Genomic DNA, 19,895 nt, shown 5'->3' on the forward strand with positions numbered 1-19,895 from the left:
AAATTACTTATCTTGAGAAAGTAATACTATCGGAAATAACTGGCTATCGATAGCACAAAACTATCGATACTATCGATAGTTTAGGTTAAAAGTAATGGTTTTTGCAAAACTATCGATAGTATCGATACTATCGATAGTATTGACACGTGACAATACTATCGATAGACTTTCGATAGTTTCGCTTACACCTTAACTATCGAAAGTGGACAATCGATATGCAACACTAGTTCAATTATCTGTGGAGCAATATAGACGCTGTGAGATCTGTGGTGATTTGAATTAATAAATTGCGAATAATTTAATTTAAATCATTCTGAAGAAGTATTAAGTTAACACTTTACTTGTAACAATAACATTTATTTTTCCAACAAGTAGGCACATTTTTAAAGCGTAATGGTTGACAGAAAAAGTATTAAGGTATAGTCGTTTTAATATTATTCTAGTATACAAATTAAGATTTATTTACCTAGAAGTATAGTCTATACTACCATTGAAAATTAAATAGTTTAAATTTAACGTAAGCTTAGGCCATAGTTATATCCTTTTATTACTGATGATTAAAAGTTGCTCAACGGTGATATTCTTTTACTGTTGTTATTGATAAGACTTATCACTTTGACATTTAACCTGAGTTGTGTTATCTAACCTTTCGTAGTATTGATTTTGTAATTTACGAAATAATAATGGCATATGATTTAAAACGGGAAGAGGAAGTAAAAGAGTTCGTTGAGAACCTTGGAATCGAATATCGGTTTGGATGTTACAAAGAAAACAAACCCGAAGTCTGTCATCTTTTGGCTGACTATTTAGAAGCTATTAAAAAAGACTTCGATAAAGCGGCAAAAGTATATAAAAGTAACTGTATGGAATATAACTACGGCAAATCATGTCTCAAATACGGTAATTACGCGCTGATAGGACGAGGTCGAGAAAAAAGTGATCCTCAGGAAGCATTGAAATATTTCGAAAAAGGTTGCGAGTTAAATGACCCCACGTCGTGTCTTCACGCCGGATTGCTACTAACAGCTACTGGCCCTGCTATTTCAGTGCAACGAGATGTCCCTAAAGGTTAGTACAAACGATTCTTATAGATTTAAATAAATTAATGTTAATTATTGCTTAACCATAAGTAATAATTGCATAATATTTGGTAAATGTTTATTTACAAAATACAAATTCTAATTACCTACTTAAATGATATTTACTATACAATTAATGTGTCAAGTAATATTTTTTTACAAACTATTATTTAATTTGACATGGTACTGTGCATAGGTCAGATGACAAATTAAATTTCAAACAAATTCAACAATACTTATTGAATTGAAATACCACTATTATATTATCAATAGAATATAGTCTTAATTAATGGATACTGAATATAATATCACTTATGTTAAAAATATTTATAAATTTATTAGAAACTAATGAATACAATTTTTTTTCAGGCTACAATTATCTTAAAAAAAGCTGCGACAACAATGAAGCTATGGCATGCCATTATCTAGCTGGCATGTATCTCAGTGGAGTGCCGAAAAATCCAAAAGAATATAATCCTCATAACCCAGAGAAAAATGCCAATATAGATTTCCTAATTAAACCAGATCTAAAGCAAGCATTTCAATTTGCAAAGAGAGGATGTGAATTGGGCAATGTGTTTGCCTGTGCAAATGTCAGTTTGATGTACAAGAAGGGTGATGGTGTTGAACAAAATCTAGACGAATCAAAGAAATACTTTGAAATAGCAAAGAGTCTTCAAAATGCCCATGAAACTACGAAAGAGCTCAAATTTCAACAAGGTCTTGAAAGTAAATGAAATATATGTTATGTAGTTATAAAATGTATTTAACTTTTAATAAAACTGCATTTGTTTTTTTTGAGCAGATATAGTGTGCATTGTTTAATTAAATAAAGTATGTTATGATGTTTTCTTTAGTTTTAATTATCCTTGTTGAAATACTACATCTATAATAACAACAATCCATAAATTATAAGCAATTAGTCTTGGACGAAGGTTTTCCATTCTTCCTTTCATATGGAGAAAATTTGAAATATAGCAGAATTTCATTTGTCATGCAGATTTCCTTCCAATATTATCCTTCACCAAGACGAGCATGAGATAAATTATAAAAAAATATTAGCAATGCCCCAAATTAATTAAGGAATAACTAATATTCCTATTTACCCCTCCTTTCCCTCCTTTTAAGCTTACCACTTGTGTTAGGACTGGGGACGGAAAAAAGGATAATACCTAATCCAATGTAATATGTATTTAAAACTTATTAGTAATAATAACATTTATTTCAGACTAAAAATGCTCATGAAGTTATTCATTCGGAAAATATGTATGCCAAAAAAATTTACATATTCAGAGCTGCTTTATTATGCAGGTTTAAATAAGATAATACCATAAAAATAGCAACAAACCTTATAAAACAAATGCATAATAAACACAAATGCATAGGATTAGAGTGCTATTAAACCGTAATCTCTGTTGTGCAACAAAGAGATAATTCATTCCTTTTCACTACACAGATCGGTATAATCGGAGGGTCCGGATTCGATGATCCGAATTTATTTGAAAATCCAATCGAGAGAGATATTACAACACCATTCGGAAAACCCTCTGACGTGTTACTAGAAGGTACCATTAAAGGTGTTCCTTGTGTTCTTTTGGCCAGGCATGGAAGAAAACATCAATTTCAACCAAGGTACTTATAGTCCATAACTTAAGTCACTATTAATATAATATAAAGTAATATAAGGCACTCTTAAAAATAAAACTGTAAATCCTTTAAGTAAAGTATCAACTACTAATAATTAATTGATGCAATAAAATATGTTTTTCCAGCGACGTTAACTATCGCGCAAACATTTGGGCATTGAAGATGTTGGGTTGCACGCACATTCTGGCTACAACTGCAACGGGCTCGTTGGTGGAGCAGTACCGTCCCGGTGACTTGGTTGTGTTGGACGATTTTATTGATAGGTATGAGCCAACGGGATAATTCATTAGCAAAAAAATAATTCATTATAATATGATAAACTGCATTCACATAATTTATTTTCCATAGATTATTTTCTGGATTTTCACACGCAATAATATTACATTACATATATTATTTTAATGTTAAATCTTTGCTAAATATTGAATAATATATCAAATCAAATCTATTTTATTCAAGCAAACTTTACAATAAAGCGTTTTTGAATATTTAAACACTACCACCGTTTCGGATTAAGCCGCTTCTATCGGGGAGAAACGGCAAGAAATACACTGTAATGTTATATGCATATAGATATATAAATATATGCAAAATAAAATACATATATAAATATTAGAAAGTATTATTTATCGTAATATGTTGCCTATTGCTACAATAAAACAGACATTCATATACTTAGGACATGGGGTCGTCAATGCACGTTCTACGATCGGACGGAAGGTGGTCCGCGCGGCGTGTGTCACCTGCCCATGAAGCCGGCCTTCTGCGAGAAAGCGCGGCAAGCGCTGCTTAGCGCTGCACGCAGTAGAAGCCATATCTGCCACGAGAGCGGGACTGCCGTCACTATTCAGGGACCTAGGTCGCGTGTCGGTTTATACTACATTGTTGTATATTAAAACGCGTGTATTTTGCCGACTATAAGCTATTATGGGATCGCTAAATATTCAAAATGCAACAATGTATTGGAACTAAAATAGAACCGATATTTTGTATGTTGTCATTAAACTCAACAAATTAGTTGTATAGTTGGCGTTATACATATTTCTTCAATTGCCAATTTATTTTCGTCGTGCAACATTTTTGGATAGAAAATGTGACGAACATCAAATTTGTATTACCCTGCGAAGAAATATCTTAGCTGTAATCTTTTTTTATTATTTCAATTGCATATATGTATTTCAGGTTTTCGAGTCGTGCTGAAAGTTTGATGCATCGCCAATGGGGCGGACACGTCGTCAACATGACGACCGTACCTGAAGTATGACCTCTACTAAAATTAACAAAAAAAATAATTGATGACATTAAATGAAGAGAAATTAATTTTCTTTTTTCATAGGTAGTACTTGCGAAGGAAGCCGGTCTGAGTTACGCGGCAGTAGCGCTCGTCACAGACTACGACTGCTGGAGGGAGAACGAGCAATCTGTAAATATCGTGACATGAACTCAAACTCTTTTCGATATTCATTATAATATTAAATTAGTAATTTTAAATCTTACTGATTATACATGTATTTATTTTTACAGTATTATTCATCATATTTTTATTTTCTATGCAGATATGTCAATTTGCGAAAATCTTTTAAGTTAAGGATTGTAATAGTTTAAGCAAGAGAATTTCCAGTACCACGAAATAAATGGAACTTTATTTATAATAGGTATCAGTGAGTGAAGTTCTGGAGATGTTTGCGAGGAACATTAAGAAGGCTATCGATGTAATCGTTGATGCTGTGCAGATACTCGCTGCAGATTCAGATTACACATACCTCGATTGCCACAAGGTACGCATTTTACATTAACAAGATATATTACTATTATAGTCACTGTCCTGCAATCTTCTGACATTTAACGATTGTTCTGCTTTGAGTTTCGATCTTCCGGCCATTAGTATAAAGTAGTTATACATCCCAATTCAACGCAAATAAAAACCACACAGTTAATATATCTACAATATTTTTTTAATTATATAAAAATTAGCCCTTCGACTCTTCAAAGATTAATATAAATTTTTGTTCCAGGACCTCGTGGCATCTGCTATTATGCTGAAGCAATAATCTTTTTAAGAAACAATTTACAAGCAATGAAGAAGTACGGTTTTACCTATAAATATTGCTTAGAGGTGATTAATTAGTCTTCTTTGGAATAACAAATCAATAATGTCTGAAAGAGAAGATTTATATTTCAATGTTTAAGTAAACACCTGCTAAAGTTTCATAAGTAAGGCCGTTATTAACTAAGTTAATTGTATTTTCTGTCAATGTATATTCATTCCGAAATAAAACAATGCATTTATGCGTACAATATTTATTGAAGTACTTAAAAATCCAGATATAAAACGAAGTTGATCTTTTACACACTACTAATTACGATTATCTTAAAATTAGTTTTGCTATAATTACGTATTTGTTGTGCTTTTTAATTAACGTCAAAAACTTATATTATCTAGCTCTAGCTCTCTTTAAACCATACCCAAAATTATCTGATCGTAAAATGTTATCTCTACATACTAGCCGACCAATTCTACGTCACAAGGCTTGCTGACTTACGCCCGAGAGCGCTCCGAGTTGTTCGTAACGTACGCACCGGCATCGCGCTAGTTAATTTAAACATTCTTTAATCGTTTTAATCGCTAAAATAATTCTGCCAGGAGGTCAAACTATTAAACTACGCCTGTAGGGATTTGATAGTTTTAGTAAAAAAATGCTATCATTGTTAGCGTTTGATGGTTTCTTTTTAACCCTTAATATGAACGCAGACAGCAGTGTTTCAAACGATAACTGTGCACCTAGCAAAGACAGCGATTGTCGATTTCGTTTAGCAAATATATCGAACTGACATATGTATTATATTCACCACGTTATCAACAATTGACGCATATTATTGAATAATTAAGGCGAAAGATCCCAATCACTACCACAATCATTGTCAAATATACTTTGTCTAGAATTGAGGTTATAAAAATAAATCAGTCACTGAATAAAACTTTTCTATATCATAAAATGTGTGAGTGACGTCGCGTTTGACAGCCTCTACTCAGCTTGGTCGACTAGTAAGACCCATCATAACCGTTACTTATTATTACCTAGCATACTGTAAAGTAAACATTAAAACAGCTCTTAAAATGCTCTTCTTATCGTCTATACATTTTTATCCTTCGTAGAAAACGTTGAACCAACCTGAAAGAACGTAATTTATGCCTTTTTATTTTACTATTATATGACTTTGAATGTAAACTTTAAGGGGCGTTTAATGTTAACTGAAAATAACTTTAAAAGTGAAATTGAGTTTATTACTGGTAAAAGGTTCTTTATCTATCTGTATAGAAACTTTTTAAATAAATGTTTTTACATTATTTACATTACTTTTAATGAGAGAAACAATTTTAAATATAATATGATATGTTGACTACTAACATTAATTTGAGTTTACATAAATACATAAATAGCTGTAACTACAATGTTGTTTAAATATTCCATTATGTGATGAGATAAATACATTTTTAGACACCTGTAGTTCAGTTCTTAGGCCAGGGGTTCCTGGCGTGCTGTCCGGGAATCATATCCAGCAAGTACTGTCGCTGGGCCTCCGCCACACGTTGCATCTCTGCCGCCATAGCCGCGCTGCCGCTCCCACCCTTACCCGCTGGAAAGTACAACGTAGAAGCAGATCAAATGTTCCAATAATATACAATGTTAGTAGAAGAAATGTTGAATTTATTAAAGTTATAGTTGTGTTTAATGTTTATTTTATACAATTTGTATGATCGATGCCAACTGCAGGATTAGGGACAAGTAAAGAACGTTCACAATTAACAAGACATAATATATCAAATGTCATAAGCAATATCAAAAGTTAAAGTGGAAAGATAAGTGAAATTGAGATTTGTTTTATATGAAAGAATATACTATTAATCAAGATCTATATAGTGCATAATATAGCAGATCTATTAGAAAACCTTTTGAAATATGTAAATCTTAGGTTTGATTATCTCTAATCTTTTGTCATTGGAATATATGTAATTGGCGACATGTAATAAAGCGTTATTCGCCGCTTAATTTTATTTTAATGGAAATTTTAAATATGACTCGTAACCAAATCAATCAGAAATCGGAAATTTGATGAATAAATAATTAGACGGCATAAAATTACTCTATAATTACACCGCGTTCTCTAGGTGACACGAGCAAGGTAAGGTAAGGTAAGATAACATAAATCGGTGCATACGTACAGCGCTTACCTAGCGCACTAGCCTGCGCCATGGCCAGCTGGTAGGTGTAGAGCAGCGGCGAGAACTGCATCATGGCCGCCGCCGCCGCCGCGGGGGACACGCCGCCGCCGCCGCCCGCGCCGCTCAGCCCTGCGGCACCGTTGTGTTACAATTAAAAAAAAAGATGGTCGCAAAAATCACGCGGTAGGAACTTAGGCTACATGTGGCATATCATATGCGACTTACGTACATTTCATATTCTTGAAAATTAAGAAAACGATTTATATTTGTTATATATTAACTCTTCAGTTGGCTCGAATTTCAGGACGCAATATTAAATTCCATTTTCTTTTATAGATAAAGCCTTTGTTCGCCCTCACGGCACAGTAAAATGCAAAAGAAGATTAAAAAATCAAACAAATTATCCATAAAAATGAATTATAAATATTTCGTAAAATACGTAACGAGTATGAAGACTGACCTCTGAGCAGTTGATGCTGCAATGCTTGCATGGCCGCTGCGCTTTGCTGTTCGAATGCCATTTGCGCCGCAGCTGCTGCAGCCAGTTGCTGAAAATTAAAATAATTATTAACATATGCCAAACATCTTAGAACAAGTGAGGCAAATTTTCACCCTCAATCCTTTATTAGCAGTTGGAAATGTTTAATTCATCATGAGGTTTTTAATGAAATATATGAAATTTAAAATGTGAAAAAATCATTCATAAATATCTTCAACATTAAAAGGTAAAATATTACAGATTATTGTTGTGACACTAGATTAAAATTTATTTCTATGTACAGTGAATGAATAACTGTTGAAAACCTTACCTGATGTTGCTTGCTGCTACTTCCCTGGCTACTAGTGCTCGAAGACGATCCTGGAACATTAACAATTCGGACAGGTTCGTGTCAGGCCAGAAAGATGGTAACCAACCATAGATATGCAAATGATATGATATTATGTCAAATAACAAAAACAACACAAATGGTTCTCTAAACCTAATTGTAATAGATAAGAGGTAAGAGTAAGACGGTCAACCGCGTCAGCCGCGTATCGCATGAAACTTGGGGAAAACCAATGTGAATAATAAAGCGTGTTGTGTTTTTACCTTTACCTTTCTTGGAGGGCGGGTCGGCGTCGCGCGCGCGCTCGGCGTGGTGCGCGCGCAGGGCGGCGCTGGGCGTGGGCGGCGGCGGCTTGCTGGGCGCGGGGGGCGCGGGCGCGGGAGCGGAGTGGCGCGGGCGCGCGGGCGGCGGCGCGCGGTGGTGGTGCGCGTGCGCGTGCGCGGGCGGCGGCGCGGGCGCGGCGGGCGCCGGCGGCGGGGACGGCGCGGCCAGGCGGCGCTCGATCTCCTGCTCCTGCTGCAGCGCGCGCACGAAGGCCGTCTTGAGGCGCGCGGTGTGCTCGGCCTTGAGCGCGCGCTTCACGTTGCCGGACACGCAGAGCTCGCACAGCCGGCGCGCGTGTGGCGCCAGCGAGCAGGCGAAGGTTGCGTCCTGGCGGCGGGGCGGGGCGCGCTCCCAGCGCCACACGGCCGTGAAGTCACTGCCACACTGCGCGCACACGGCGGGCACGCTCGAGCGCGGCATACTGTCGGGCATATTAGGGGCATCTTTGTTAAATTACGCTTCCTGGTATGGTGACATGTCGTTAGTGTTTCATCTTAGAGTATGTTCTACTATTTTACTTATTGATAAATACCGGTCTTCGTTAGTGAGATAGTCCACGACGTGCTCGAGCCCCACCAGGTACACGAAGTCCGTGTTGCTGGGAGAAGGGATGAAGTTCATCTCCGGCGGCGGAGGCTTAGGTGGTGGAATCTATATGCAAATTTTAAGCAAACTTATACGCATACAACTCAACTTTATAACATTTAGTTTAAAATTTGGAACACAAAAAACGATTTATAAGCTGGGTAGCTTATAAATTGACCATATGACCAATACAACAGAAAAGATTACCAAATTTTTGTATATAAACAAGGACACTATAATGACCTGCAGCAGCGTCTTCTCTAGTTGCTTGCGCAGAGCGAGTTTGGCGGCGGCCTGTCGCTGCGCTGGCGTCTGCGTCTCCTCGGAGCTACGGGAGCTCGTCTGTGCAGACACAACAAATATATGTTATACGAGTTATCATCATAATTATACTCTAACTTTTCATTACAAAAAAGAAAAATAATCCATCAAAGTATATGTAAATACGTATGTTAATTATCTGTTTGTTGTTTTAATATGTAATTCAAAATAAACGATACAATAGTGTAAGAAGTCGACATCACTTTCTCATACTCACTGCATCACTTGTACTACTGGTGACCGATGAGTTATCCTGAGCAGGCTTGTAATAAAATAATCATTTTATTCTACCAAGTAACTCTTTTTACTCAGTCTGATAAAAACCACATTTAAATCTGTTGCCCAGTTTGAAAGATCTAAGCCTGCAGACGGCGGGAAGCAACTTTGTTTTATACTATGTAGAGATCGCACAGCATCTCTATACTGGCTTTGAGCAAGCTAGACTAGGCATCAATTATTTATTTTTCTTCTGCCAAACGGTATACAAGGGTCCACTACGTATAGGTCTTCTATATCATATATATCTAAGAGAATAGAATTCACTCCGTTTCGGTTGAGTTTCATATAAAATCCAATCAAATAACCTTGGGAGTGGAGTGCGAGGCCGGTGGCGGCGCGGGCGTGATGGTGACGGACGGCGTGATGCTGGCGCCGCCGCCCGACGACGACTGCGGACACACTACATTAGCAAAGCTGCTCATAGTGCTCGGGAACATTCCATACTTACTTCATTCTCAAATATTTATCATTCATTAATATACCAAAGTATAAGATTATTTATTTAACACAGGATATCGTTTTGGTTAGCGACGAGCTACTGGTTGTTTCATTCTATTTATTGAATAACAGCTATCTGTTACTTTGATAATTTCAATTATAATTTTTAAGCATTTGTAATATTAGGATGTACATTTTGGAAATAAAGAATAAATTAATTTTAAAACAAACTAGCGATATATACAAATAAATCTTATTATTATATAATCAACAAAACATAATATATGTATATATATATATATATATATATATATATATATATAGCGGGGGGTACCTGTGTGCGGTAGGGGCCGGGCGTGAGCGTGGCGCCGCCGGGCAGGTTGGCGGAGCGCCGCGCCGCGCCCGGGGCCAGCGCGCCCGCACTCGCGCACGCTGCGCCCGCCGCGCGCTGCGGACACGCACTGTCTTAATACTCATACCTCAGAAAAAACTACCAGCGAGCCAACAGACGCGGTTTATTCCACCATGCTGGTCCAGTGCAAGATTGCTGAGTACAATAGCAAAATATAATGATCGATATACAAGTTTCCTCGCGATGTTTTCGGTCATAAATTAATTAGTCCTGCTTGCACGGACACGGCTCTAACCCCACGATCTTCGTTTACGTTTCCGTGTACGTGTAGCGCATACCTTACTGTGCTGGTGCGCGGGCGGCGGCGCGGGCGTGACGGTGACGCCGGGCGGCACCACGCAGCCGCTGCCGGCCAGCGCCGCGCCCGCTGCGCACGCACTCGCCGATTCCTGGGGGGAGGTCATCAAATCCATTTAACCATTCTAATATTAATACACTGAACTATATACAATTTATTTTCTACTTTAGTAAAAAATACTATACTTAATACTATGAATTAAAAATGTTTTGAGATGTCACTAAATAATGGAAAGTGTTTGTGTAGATAAATAAGTAAACCTGTATTGTACCCATTCTCATATATGTTACAATAGTGGCTCTGCTCGGCAATGGTTGCCTGTTTGCACTAAAGGTACATAATTCGTCATGTACCTTTACCATACATATGTATAAGTTTAATAAATAGAGTACAGTAATAATTAAAATCTAATAGTACAACTGTAGAAAAGTGACCATACTAATACTGTCAACATGCAAAAATCTTAGGTGTACCGACCGTTGCCTTGGCCGGCGGAATGGTGGCGGCCTGCTGCGACTGCCGCAGCTTCCTCAGCAGCACGAGACGCGTCTCCTCGGCGCGGAGCTTCTCTCTCAGAGCGCGGAGTCTGCGCTCACGTTCCCATATCTCCGCACTGGACAACTCCTGAAAAAAAAAAATTTTTTTTCTATAATTACCAATACTTATATGCCCTATATTTATTAAACAAAACAGTAAAATTTGTCATATATTTAAAATAAATTTATATATATAGAAACAAAGATGAAAAAATTTGCATCAAAAATATAGAAAATCACAAACTTATCAGATTATCCTATAATAAAATTACCTATAATACTAAGCCAGTAGTTCGACCGCATGCATTTTAAGCAATGGTTGCCGGTTCAAACCCAGACAAGCAAACAACTGAATTTTCATGGACTTAATTTGTGTTTATACTTCATCCCGTGCTTGGCGGTGACGGAAAACATAGTGGAGTAACCTGCATTTGTCTAATTTCAATGAAATTCTGCCACATGTGTTGGGATACACAGACCGGCATAGAAGTAGCGTAGTGGAATAAGCTCAAACCTTCTTATCAAATAGGGGGGGGAGTCTTAGTCCAGCAGTGGCATATTTACAGGCTGTTAGTTAACTATAAAAGGACTACAAAAAATGAGCCAACTTTGTTATTTTGGTGTGCGTGACAGCTTCCCTTGACGCTCGCAATACGCCATACCGTGTGCGTCAGTGTGCGTGTACTCGACACGTTCTCAGCTTTGACAGACTACCAAGATATAAGTAATCGAAACTATTTATTAATATTATTACAAATACGACTCACCCTGTGGCCGGTTATCGGTAAGGGTGGTTCGTTCTCGTCATCGGAATCCTCCTCGTCCTGCGGGTCGCGCGGAGACTCGGGCGGCAGCGCGCTCGCTGTTATAGAAACATTCACAGCGCCTGTGTTCAGCTTGCTGCTAACATCTACACAGAACTTTACTTTAACTCACTATCGATACACCAAGGGAAACCAAAGTAGGCGGAATATTCACTTCGAAAAACAAGGCCCCGAGGTGGTAGCCCGTTGTCATTTTATTGTATAACGAGTAGAATAACGGTCTACGCAGAACATTTATATTGAAGAACAAACATGCAAAAAAATCATCCCAGTTACTTTTGGGCTACAAACCTCTTCTCACAATCGGATGAATAGTTTCAGAACGCATAGAGGAAATTAATTTTCATTTATAATAAAATTAGAAAGAATATATATTTTCATGATAATAGTCATGATTGGTTGGCACCAAAACAGTATGTTTTTGAGTTCAGAAACCTAAAAAATATAAAACACAAATGCGATTCTATATGCGATATGACTAAGACTGATCTCGGGCCATCTTGTGACTTCAATAGATTTGGTAATATTTTTGATAAATACAGATATTATAAAAAAAAATTATAAGTGGAAAATTAAATATCGTTGCAAGATGTACTTTTCTAATGATCGTTGACAAATCGCGGTCATTTCAGGTCATTGACATTCCTATTCTCAGTTGAAACAAAATATTATTTATGTACGTAATAATTTATCATACAAATATCAAGCAACAAAAAAACTAATATGTTAGAAGAAAAGTAATTACAAAACGGGAAGCTTGTTTTCTTATTGAATTTCCTAATTAGTGGTACGAGTGCCTTTGTGAGTGTGTATCATCGTCATATATATTACGCGTGGCAATTTCTTGAATGAGATGATTTAGTATTCCTTGCGGGATTTTTCCCATATAACTTAAATATATTATAGCTTACAATAAAAAAATAACAAAATCGGTCCAACCTTTCTCGAGATATGTATTTACCAACGAGAATTTAATTTATATAAATTTATATAATTTCTGCTATACATATATATAATATATAGTATAGAGTATATAATATAGAGTACTCAATATCTTATTTATTTGAAAAAATATTTTATATTTTTTTGTGTTAGTGGAATTTATACTTATTTAATAATTAATTACGAAAAAAAAAAGTATTTCTTATTAATAACCAGTAAATGGAGCCGGGGCAGGCAGTGAAGGTTTCCGATGAGGCGGTGCTGCCGGCAGAAGAACAATGTCGGGGCTCTCTGCATAACTACGTTGCTCTGATCTTGGACGTAGTACTCTCTTACCACTTGCACCCTGTTGTATAAATATCGTTTTAATAAAATTAAAATTCAAACTTATATTCATATTTGAAGGGTATATTAATTAGTTATTTTTGGAACGAAGTTCTTTTAAGCGGCTTACAGTAGAGTGAGCTAGGATATATTATCACGAAAGGATTAGGCGTCAAAGCTCCCTTTCTCTGTCTCTTTTATAATATTATTTAAACTTGTTTTTTGTTATTGTTTTAATTCAAGGGATCTTTAAAACAATTTGTTCATTGTCAAAATTGTAATTTTTTTTATCATTGTGTTCTATGTATTAATTATACATAACATACATATAGCAAAAGCAAATTTGTTCCAACTATATGTCTTGAGACATCTCTAGTTTTAATTTTTTACAATTGAAACAGTTAATATAAATTATATCGAAAATATATCTATAATATAGAACATCATAACTAAATACTATTTATAACTAAAAAAAAATATGAAACATGATCTTACATTTATACTCACTCTATCAATCTTGAGATTTGCAAAATATAAAAAAGAACATTATTAAGAGGTAATATAAATTATTTGCACAAATAACAATACAGACAATATAACTTGGCCTGTCAGAAGTAAGTCACAATAAGAAAAGATACATGTGTGTTTACATTAACGCATTGTAATAAATACTTTATTGATATTTTACCTTTTTAGTCATGAGAATTATTCATAATTTCTAGCTGACTAACTAAGATAGTGCGCATTTTACACATTTAATATAGCAAACCCCTCATACAAGATTATGAAATATAACACTCCATTTCCAGAAAAAACTAAAGATGGTAGTTAGTTTTGTTGCGTACAACTTGTACAACTTTTGAATGATAAAGTTGTTTTATTTTGATTAATTATTTATATAATTGAGTTTTAAGAGTAATATCAATATATTTATAGGTAGTCGGACTTATGATAAGTTGTCTCCCCTGCCCGTAGTTATTGGAACTGTAAGAAATATTAATCCTTCGGTTCGGTGATATTAGTCACCAGGGAAACACAAACCATAGAAACTAAGATGTTATGTCCTTTGTGTCTGCAGTTAAAGTTACCCTTTAAACCAGAACACAACAATACAAACAATACCAAACATTCCTGTTTGGCGGTACAATTTATGATGATACTAACTATGAAGCTTGCATAAAGACTTACTACCAGGCGATTTACTGACTTATAAACTTTTATGGTAAAAAGATAGGAACACACAGAATCATCATAACATTCCAAATATTCAAATTAAGAGAAATAACACAAAATTTATAATTATACTTTTTAATTTTTTAAATATAAGTAAAGAGTTCCTTACATGAGGTGGTGGCTGGGCGGGTGTTATTGTCAAACCACTGGCTGTCAATGCTCTGAGTTCGCTCAACTCAGGCGGTAGAGACCTGCTAAAATTGTTCTTCTTTTGTTAATATATGCTTGATAAAGAACATTTATAAAAGAGGGAATTATAATTTATATAAAAATATATATTTTTTAATTTATTAGAATAGCAAGCTTTAAAAAAGTTCTTATTTTACATATATTTTATTAATAATATTTCGCATGTGATTTCCTGTTAGGATTTTTTTAAATAATTAAATATAAACAATTTGTTTGTGAAAAAACATAAAAAGCGAGATAATTTTTTTATAAAGTTAAAATATTTACGTTACTTAAGTATACTTAACACATTTAAACTTACTAGTTACCTGTAGAAATGTACTGTGATCCACTAATGTCCGTGTATTTCGAATAAAAAATTATATTAATCTTACCTTACGCTAAGATCCACCGCCGAATCGTCTACGTCCATTGTACTCCACCACTGCACAATTAATTAGCGAAAATTATACAATCACCAAAAATCAATACAACACAATAAAGGGTTGTCATAATAAATTTCATTTATTCAGTAACCACAATTTTACAATGACATCAAAATAATGATAAACATATTATTAAGAATGAAATTAACTTTGAATTTTCAACATAAATAGGAGTAATAATGTATATTAATATCCAGTAACGCCAAAATAAATGACAGAAAGCTGACAAATTGTCATGGACCTCTTGCAGCTTGCTGCATCTATATCAAGATAAATAGAAACTGTCTTATAAGAGATATGTTTAAGTATAAGTATTAAAATGTTTATTCACCTTTTAACACTTTTGATGCCACAGTTTGTCTTGTTTTTATTTCACATTTATTCGAAAATACGGTTTTTTACAATCTACAATTGTACACAGCAAGAGCCAGGTAAAAGCATAGATTAAAAATTAAAATACTTTGAAGAGATCTATGTTGCCATATATATATTTTAAGTTTGGATAATATTTTAACATTATTTTCAGTTTTTAAAATAAGTACTTGTAAATTGATTGTTACAGATTTTAATTATGAAAACTGCTTCTTTATGAATCTTTCCTTGGTTAATTTATCAGAAAAAAACATTCTTTTCAATATTAATATATGTAGTATTTAATTTTCGTTCAAGTTATTGAAAAATAGATATTACATTTTTCCTCAAATAAATTTAAAATAGCACGTGCGTATACATTGTTATTTTTTTTTTTTGTAACTAGATATATAAATGAAGCTTAAAAACTTCCTAATTTAATTTTGCAGGTTACTTAACTAGTAACCTGCTAAATTAAATTATATAGTTATACTTTATTCAATTATTTCAATGAATGATAGTGAAGTGTTGTTTTGAAAGAATCAAGTACATATTGTGCAATATATTATTAAAATTTAAATTTTATTTAAATTTAACAGACTTATCAAGACTAATCAAGATTTAGTGGGGGTTTTTAGAGGGTACATGTTGGGGGGGGGGGGGCGATTTTTTAGGGAAAATATTAACAAAAGAAAAGTATAAAAAACTAAAAGTATTGTATATAAAGCATACTAGGATAAAGCAAAAAAATAATGTAAATAAAAGTTAAGAAATCTAAATTTCAGGAAAGAAAAGATAAGGTAGAAGTAAAAAATATAATTTGTTTAATTACAAATTATTTACACATATGTATGAAAGATCCCTCACACAGATGTATAATAAAAACATTAATGGTTTTTAATCGACATTTAGCCTTATTTAGGGGAATTTGAATTAGGTTATAGGGGGAACAATCTGTAGAAGTAGGTATCACTAGTTAGTTCGCTTGTCAGAGTCAGATGTCGATATCTGACACAAGTCACAACCCGCTGGCCGCTAGTAGCGCTGGATATTTGTTTTGGGTTATGAATTCATAGTAAATTTTATAAGTTGTGATTTGTCATAAAACTTATTATTTGTTTCAATAAATCATAATGCCTCCACCAGATTTATTATCTAGTCAAGGGTTGCGTCTGGACGGTCGGAGACCTAACGAGCTACGTAGAATAAGATGTAAACTAGGAGTTTTTACTCAGCCTGATGGAAGTGCATATTTAGAACAGGGAAATACGAAGGTTTTAGCTGCTGTTTATGGTCCTCATCAGGTATATATATTTGTAGATCTAAAATATTTAAAAAAATCTAAGATGCCATTTACCTGGCCTATTGAAGAGAAGGATAATTTATTGTGAACTTAGAAGTTATGCCTCTTGTGCTTGAAATTACACTGGCCAAACTGGAACACAGCAATAATATGTAGTGCTGTTTAGTGGAAGATTAAATAAGGCGGCCCAATCATAGATATTTTTTTTTTATAAAGATATTAATCTTACACATAAGATCATAGTTCATTCATTAAATAATGGGTACTAAGGTATTGACGCCATCGCAGCATATATATCAAATAAAAAAACCTAACCTAATCTATTGTACATTGGTGCAATAGCAGAATGTTTTCTTTTTGCTGCAGTGGTGTTAATATCTAATAAGTACCAAATAATGCTTACCAGAACAATTGAATATAAACTTTGATTAATAATATAGTAAAAATTTAATAAAAATAAATAAAGTAAGAAAAAAATAGAATTATGTATTTTAATTATAAAATAACTTAAAATTCATATTTTAAGAAATATCATATAGTATGCCATATTTCATATTTGACTAATTATAAAAAACCCTTTAAAAGTAGGTAATACTTTGTTAATAAAGAATGTAATTTTATTCCAGGCTGCAAAATCCAAGAGTTCTGTAGAAGGAGTTGTTGTCAATTGCCAGTACAGTATGGCAACATTTTCAACTGGTAAGGAATATTAAAAATCATAAGTAGTATATTATTATAAAAGGATATTATTATGATGTCCTTCAGACTGCAGTCAGCCAAGGCCAGTAAAAGAAACTAGCCACATGTGCTGGAAATATTATACTGTAAAATCATATTCTCTCACTGTCATGTCCTGTCAGAACAGGACAGTAAAATTTACATGACACGAAAGGGTTCAGGTGCAGGACCAACTGCTTTATAAGGTATAAAAGTGTAAATACTGCATTATTTACAGGTGAAAGAAAAAATAGACCACGAGGTGATCGCAAGTCACAGGAAATGTCACTCCATCTAAGGCAGGCATTGACAGCCGCCATCAAGACAGAACTGTACCCTCGTTCTCAGATCGACATTTATATAGAAGTTTTACAGGTTTTCTAGCTAATACATTACATAAGACATACATATTTCTAACACAAATTACCATTTGTTTTTTGCTTTAAAAACTTTTAGTTTTTTAAAGTTTAATGTAAATGTAAGACATGGCGTTTTTCTCACAGGCAGACGGCGGTGCGTATTGCGCGAGCGTGAACGCGGCGACGCTGGCGCTCGTGGACGCGGGCGTGCCGCTACGCGCTTACGCTTGTGCGTGCAGCGCGTCCATGGCGTGGCGCGGGGCGCAGCCCGAGCCGTTGTTGGACGTGGGCCACGTGGAGGAGGCGGCGGGTGGCGTCGTGCTTACCGTGGCCAGCCTGCCCAGTACCGGTGCGTCGCGCTGACCTTATGTCCACAGATACAGATGTCGATGGATATTGTTTCTGTCATTATTTAGTCTTTATTAATATTTTTGTTTTCAGGAAGTATTGCTCTCTTGGAATTGTCCCATAGACTACACAGTGATTATTTCGAAATGGTCTTAAGTAGAGCAATGCAAGGCTGTAAAGATATAGAGGTAAGTTTAAAAAAGATAGTGATTATTATTACTTGAATATGAAGCAAGAATCATAAAATATATTATTTTTTATAGTAATTATGTTAAGTGAATATTCACTAAAATTTTTTTGTTATGTTATGTATTACTAACAGTTCTTGTTTTATTTAATATGTTCTTGTTCAATAACATAATTCCACTGAATTACTTATTTATATAATGTGCTTATTTATTCATGCCATAAGAAATAAGAATCGGCATTACCCGACAAAATAATATATTATCATCGTATTGTTTACCCTTAAATCGTCCCACTTGGACTAGTGTGGCGTGCCTCCATCGCTAGCAACGTATTAATGTAGTTTTTCATAAAGTTACAAAGCTAGTACAAGTTACAAAAATATATTGACAAATTAAAACAAAATATACATAATTTCAATGAATGATTTTACATTACTTACTAATTAAAATAACGTAAGCCGTTATATTCTCCGTGAATATAATTATTTATTAGTCTGGAGATAGACAAAAGCTAATATCCCCTTCGCATTTTTTGACGTATCCTACGCGAATCACGATGAAAAATTAAATAATGTTTAGTTGATAAGTAATAAATATCATAAAACATGAATTATTAATAATTTATGTATGGTTCCGGATATTATGTTTAATTTTATTACAATCGCAAGTAGGTGTAAATATATATAAAAACTTAGTAAACGAAGTCAAAACATTTTCTAGTTTTTAAGCGATATGAGTATTACGCAATATTATAATTTTTTTTAAATCCGTAATTTTACGATGTCGGCGGTTGGAGGGTAATGCATAACGTATTATCATTATTTATTAATATACCCTATGATTTAGAAATTGAATGCTTGAAGAAACGTTGTAAATGCAATATTCTAAATTAAATAATTTATTTCAGATTGTTCTAGATAAGGCAGTGAGAGAACATTTAGCAGAAGGGTGGACGAAACAAGATGTTGTAACAATATGAAATATACGAATTCTTCATACAACAATTGTTTTATTTAACGGATTTAAACTAAATATGTTTGCTCCAAATAGTATCATACAGAAACGCTTGTTTTATTACTTACCATACCATATGTTTTGTCTTGAGATTGCCTCGACCACTTGCTATAATGAGCACGTTAATTTTAACAGTATAAAATTTATGGTTCCAACTATAGTAAACACTGTCAAGACACTAGCAAAATCCGACAAGAGTGGCCTAGGCGCAGAGCCAACAGTTATAGAAATGTACACACTGTCATTTTTCCTATCTCTGGCTGCTAACAGAACTTGGCAAAAAAATCCAAAATTATTTTAATGACCCGACTCGGGATATTAACCCGGGATCTAATTTGCAGCCTTGTGAGGTAGCCAGTAAACCATTAAGACAATGCCGGATTGAAAGGAACAACAGGAATGCAAGTCCCTAATTATTATTTTACAAATTAATTTGAATTAGTTCATTACTGTCAGTTAAGATTATCATATCAATAATGTGTATAAGTAACTTTTAAAACACTAATAATAGTATAATTGGACTGCACCTAGATGGGTACATATTTGTACATTACACAAAATATATATATAATTGTTCAGTCGTTGGAGTCATACGAATCGCCATCGGGGAAACCCAGGACAAATCTGGCACTGCATCTAGGCAGATAATCTATAATATCGAGTTATCGTTCAAAAGGAGCTTGAGGTGTATTTCGATTCAAAAGACA

The 19,895-nt window shown here is 34.5% G+C and overlaps 4 protein-coding genes across 10 annotated transcripts; 3 read left to right on the top strand and 1 right to left on the bottom strand.

Annotated features, from left to right (window-relative positions):
- The first annotated feature begins 259 nt into the window (after positions 1-259).
- Positions 260-5,026, top strand: LOC113401941 (S-methyl-5'-thioadenosine phosphorylase). The gene is made up of 8 exons (XM_026642028.2): positions 260-417; positions 2,536-2,711; positions 2,852-2,989; positions 3,406-3,585; positions 3,909-3,984; positions 4,063-4,149; positions 4,382-4,504; positions 4,742-5,026. The coding sequence occupies exons 1-8, from the start codon at positions 394-396 to the stop codon at positions 4,775-4,777; spliced, it is 840 nt and encodes a 279-aa protein (XP_026497813.1). The 5' UTR covers positions 260-393; the 3' UTR covers positions 4,778-5,026.
- On the top strand, positions 437-1,928 carry LOC113401943 (cytochrome c oxidase assembly factor 7 homolog). Its single transcript, XM_026642030.2, has 2 exons — positions 437-1,068; positions 1,449-1,928. The coding sequence occupies exons 1-2, from the start codon at positions 684-686 to the stop codon at positions 1,814-1,816; spliced, it is 753 nt and encodes a 250-aa protein (XP_026497815.1). The 5' UTR covers positions 437-683; the 3' UTR covers positions 1,817-1,928.
- On the bottom strand, positions 5,012-15,360 carry Simj (simjang). Of its 7 annotated transcripts, none has more exons than XM_064218565.1 (19): positions 15,240-15,360; positions 14,858-14,907; positions 14,404-14,485; positions 13,557-13,577; positions 12,951-13,083; positions 11,739-11,881; positions 10,913-11,059; positions 10,416-10,526; positions 10,060-10,173; positions 9,593-9,676; positions 9,226-9,270; positions 8,931-9,029; positions 8,635-8,753; positions 8,042-8,523; positions 7,761-7,810; positions 7,412-7,499; positions 6,952-7,080; positions 6,231-6,365; positions 5,012-5,899 (listed from the first exon to the last, which is right to left on the bottom strand). In XM_064218565.1, the coding sequence occupies exons 2-18, from the start codon at positions 14,893-14,895 to the stop codon at positions 6,238-6,240; spliced, it is 2,013 nt and encodes a 670-aa protein (XP_064074635.1). In that variant the 5' UTR covers positions 14,896-14,907; positions 15,240-15,360; the 3' UTR covers positions 5,012-5,899; positions 6,231-6,237. The 7 variants fall into 7 exon arrangements, with proteins under 7 accessions (XP_064074635.1, XP_064074636.1, XP_064074634.1 ...); XM_064218566.1 differs by having other exon boundaries at positions 8,048-8,523; positions 14,404-14,488; XM_064218564.1 differs by having other exon boundaries at positions 14,404-14,488.
- A 903-nt stretch (positions 15,361-16,263) lies between these two features.
- On the top strand, positions 16,264-19,178 carry LOC113401942 (exosome complex component RRP41). The gene is made up of 6 exons (XM_026642029.2): positions 16,264-16,563; positions 17,189-17,261; positions 17,518-17,654; positions 17,783-17,987; positions 18,080-18,174; positions 19,082-19,178. Exons 1-6 carry the CDS (start codon positions 16,393-16,395, stop codon positions 19,151-19,153), a joined length of 753 nt encoding a protein of 250 aa, XP_026497814.1. The 5' UTR covers positions 16,264-16,392; the 3' UTR covers positions 19,154-19,178.
- The last annotated feature ends 717 nt before the right edge of the window (positions 19,179-19,895 follow it).

This window comes from Vanessa tameamea, chromosome 23 (assembly GCF_037043105.1).
Source record: "Vanessa tameamea isolate UH-Manoa-2023 chromosome 23, ilVanTame1 primary haplotype, whole genome shotgun sequence".
Taxonomy (NCBI): Eukaryota; Metazoa; Arthropoda; class Insecta; order Lepidoptera; family Nymphalidae; genus Vanessa; species Vanessa tameamea.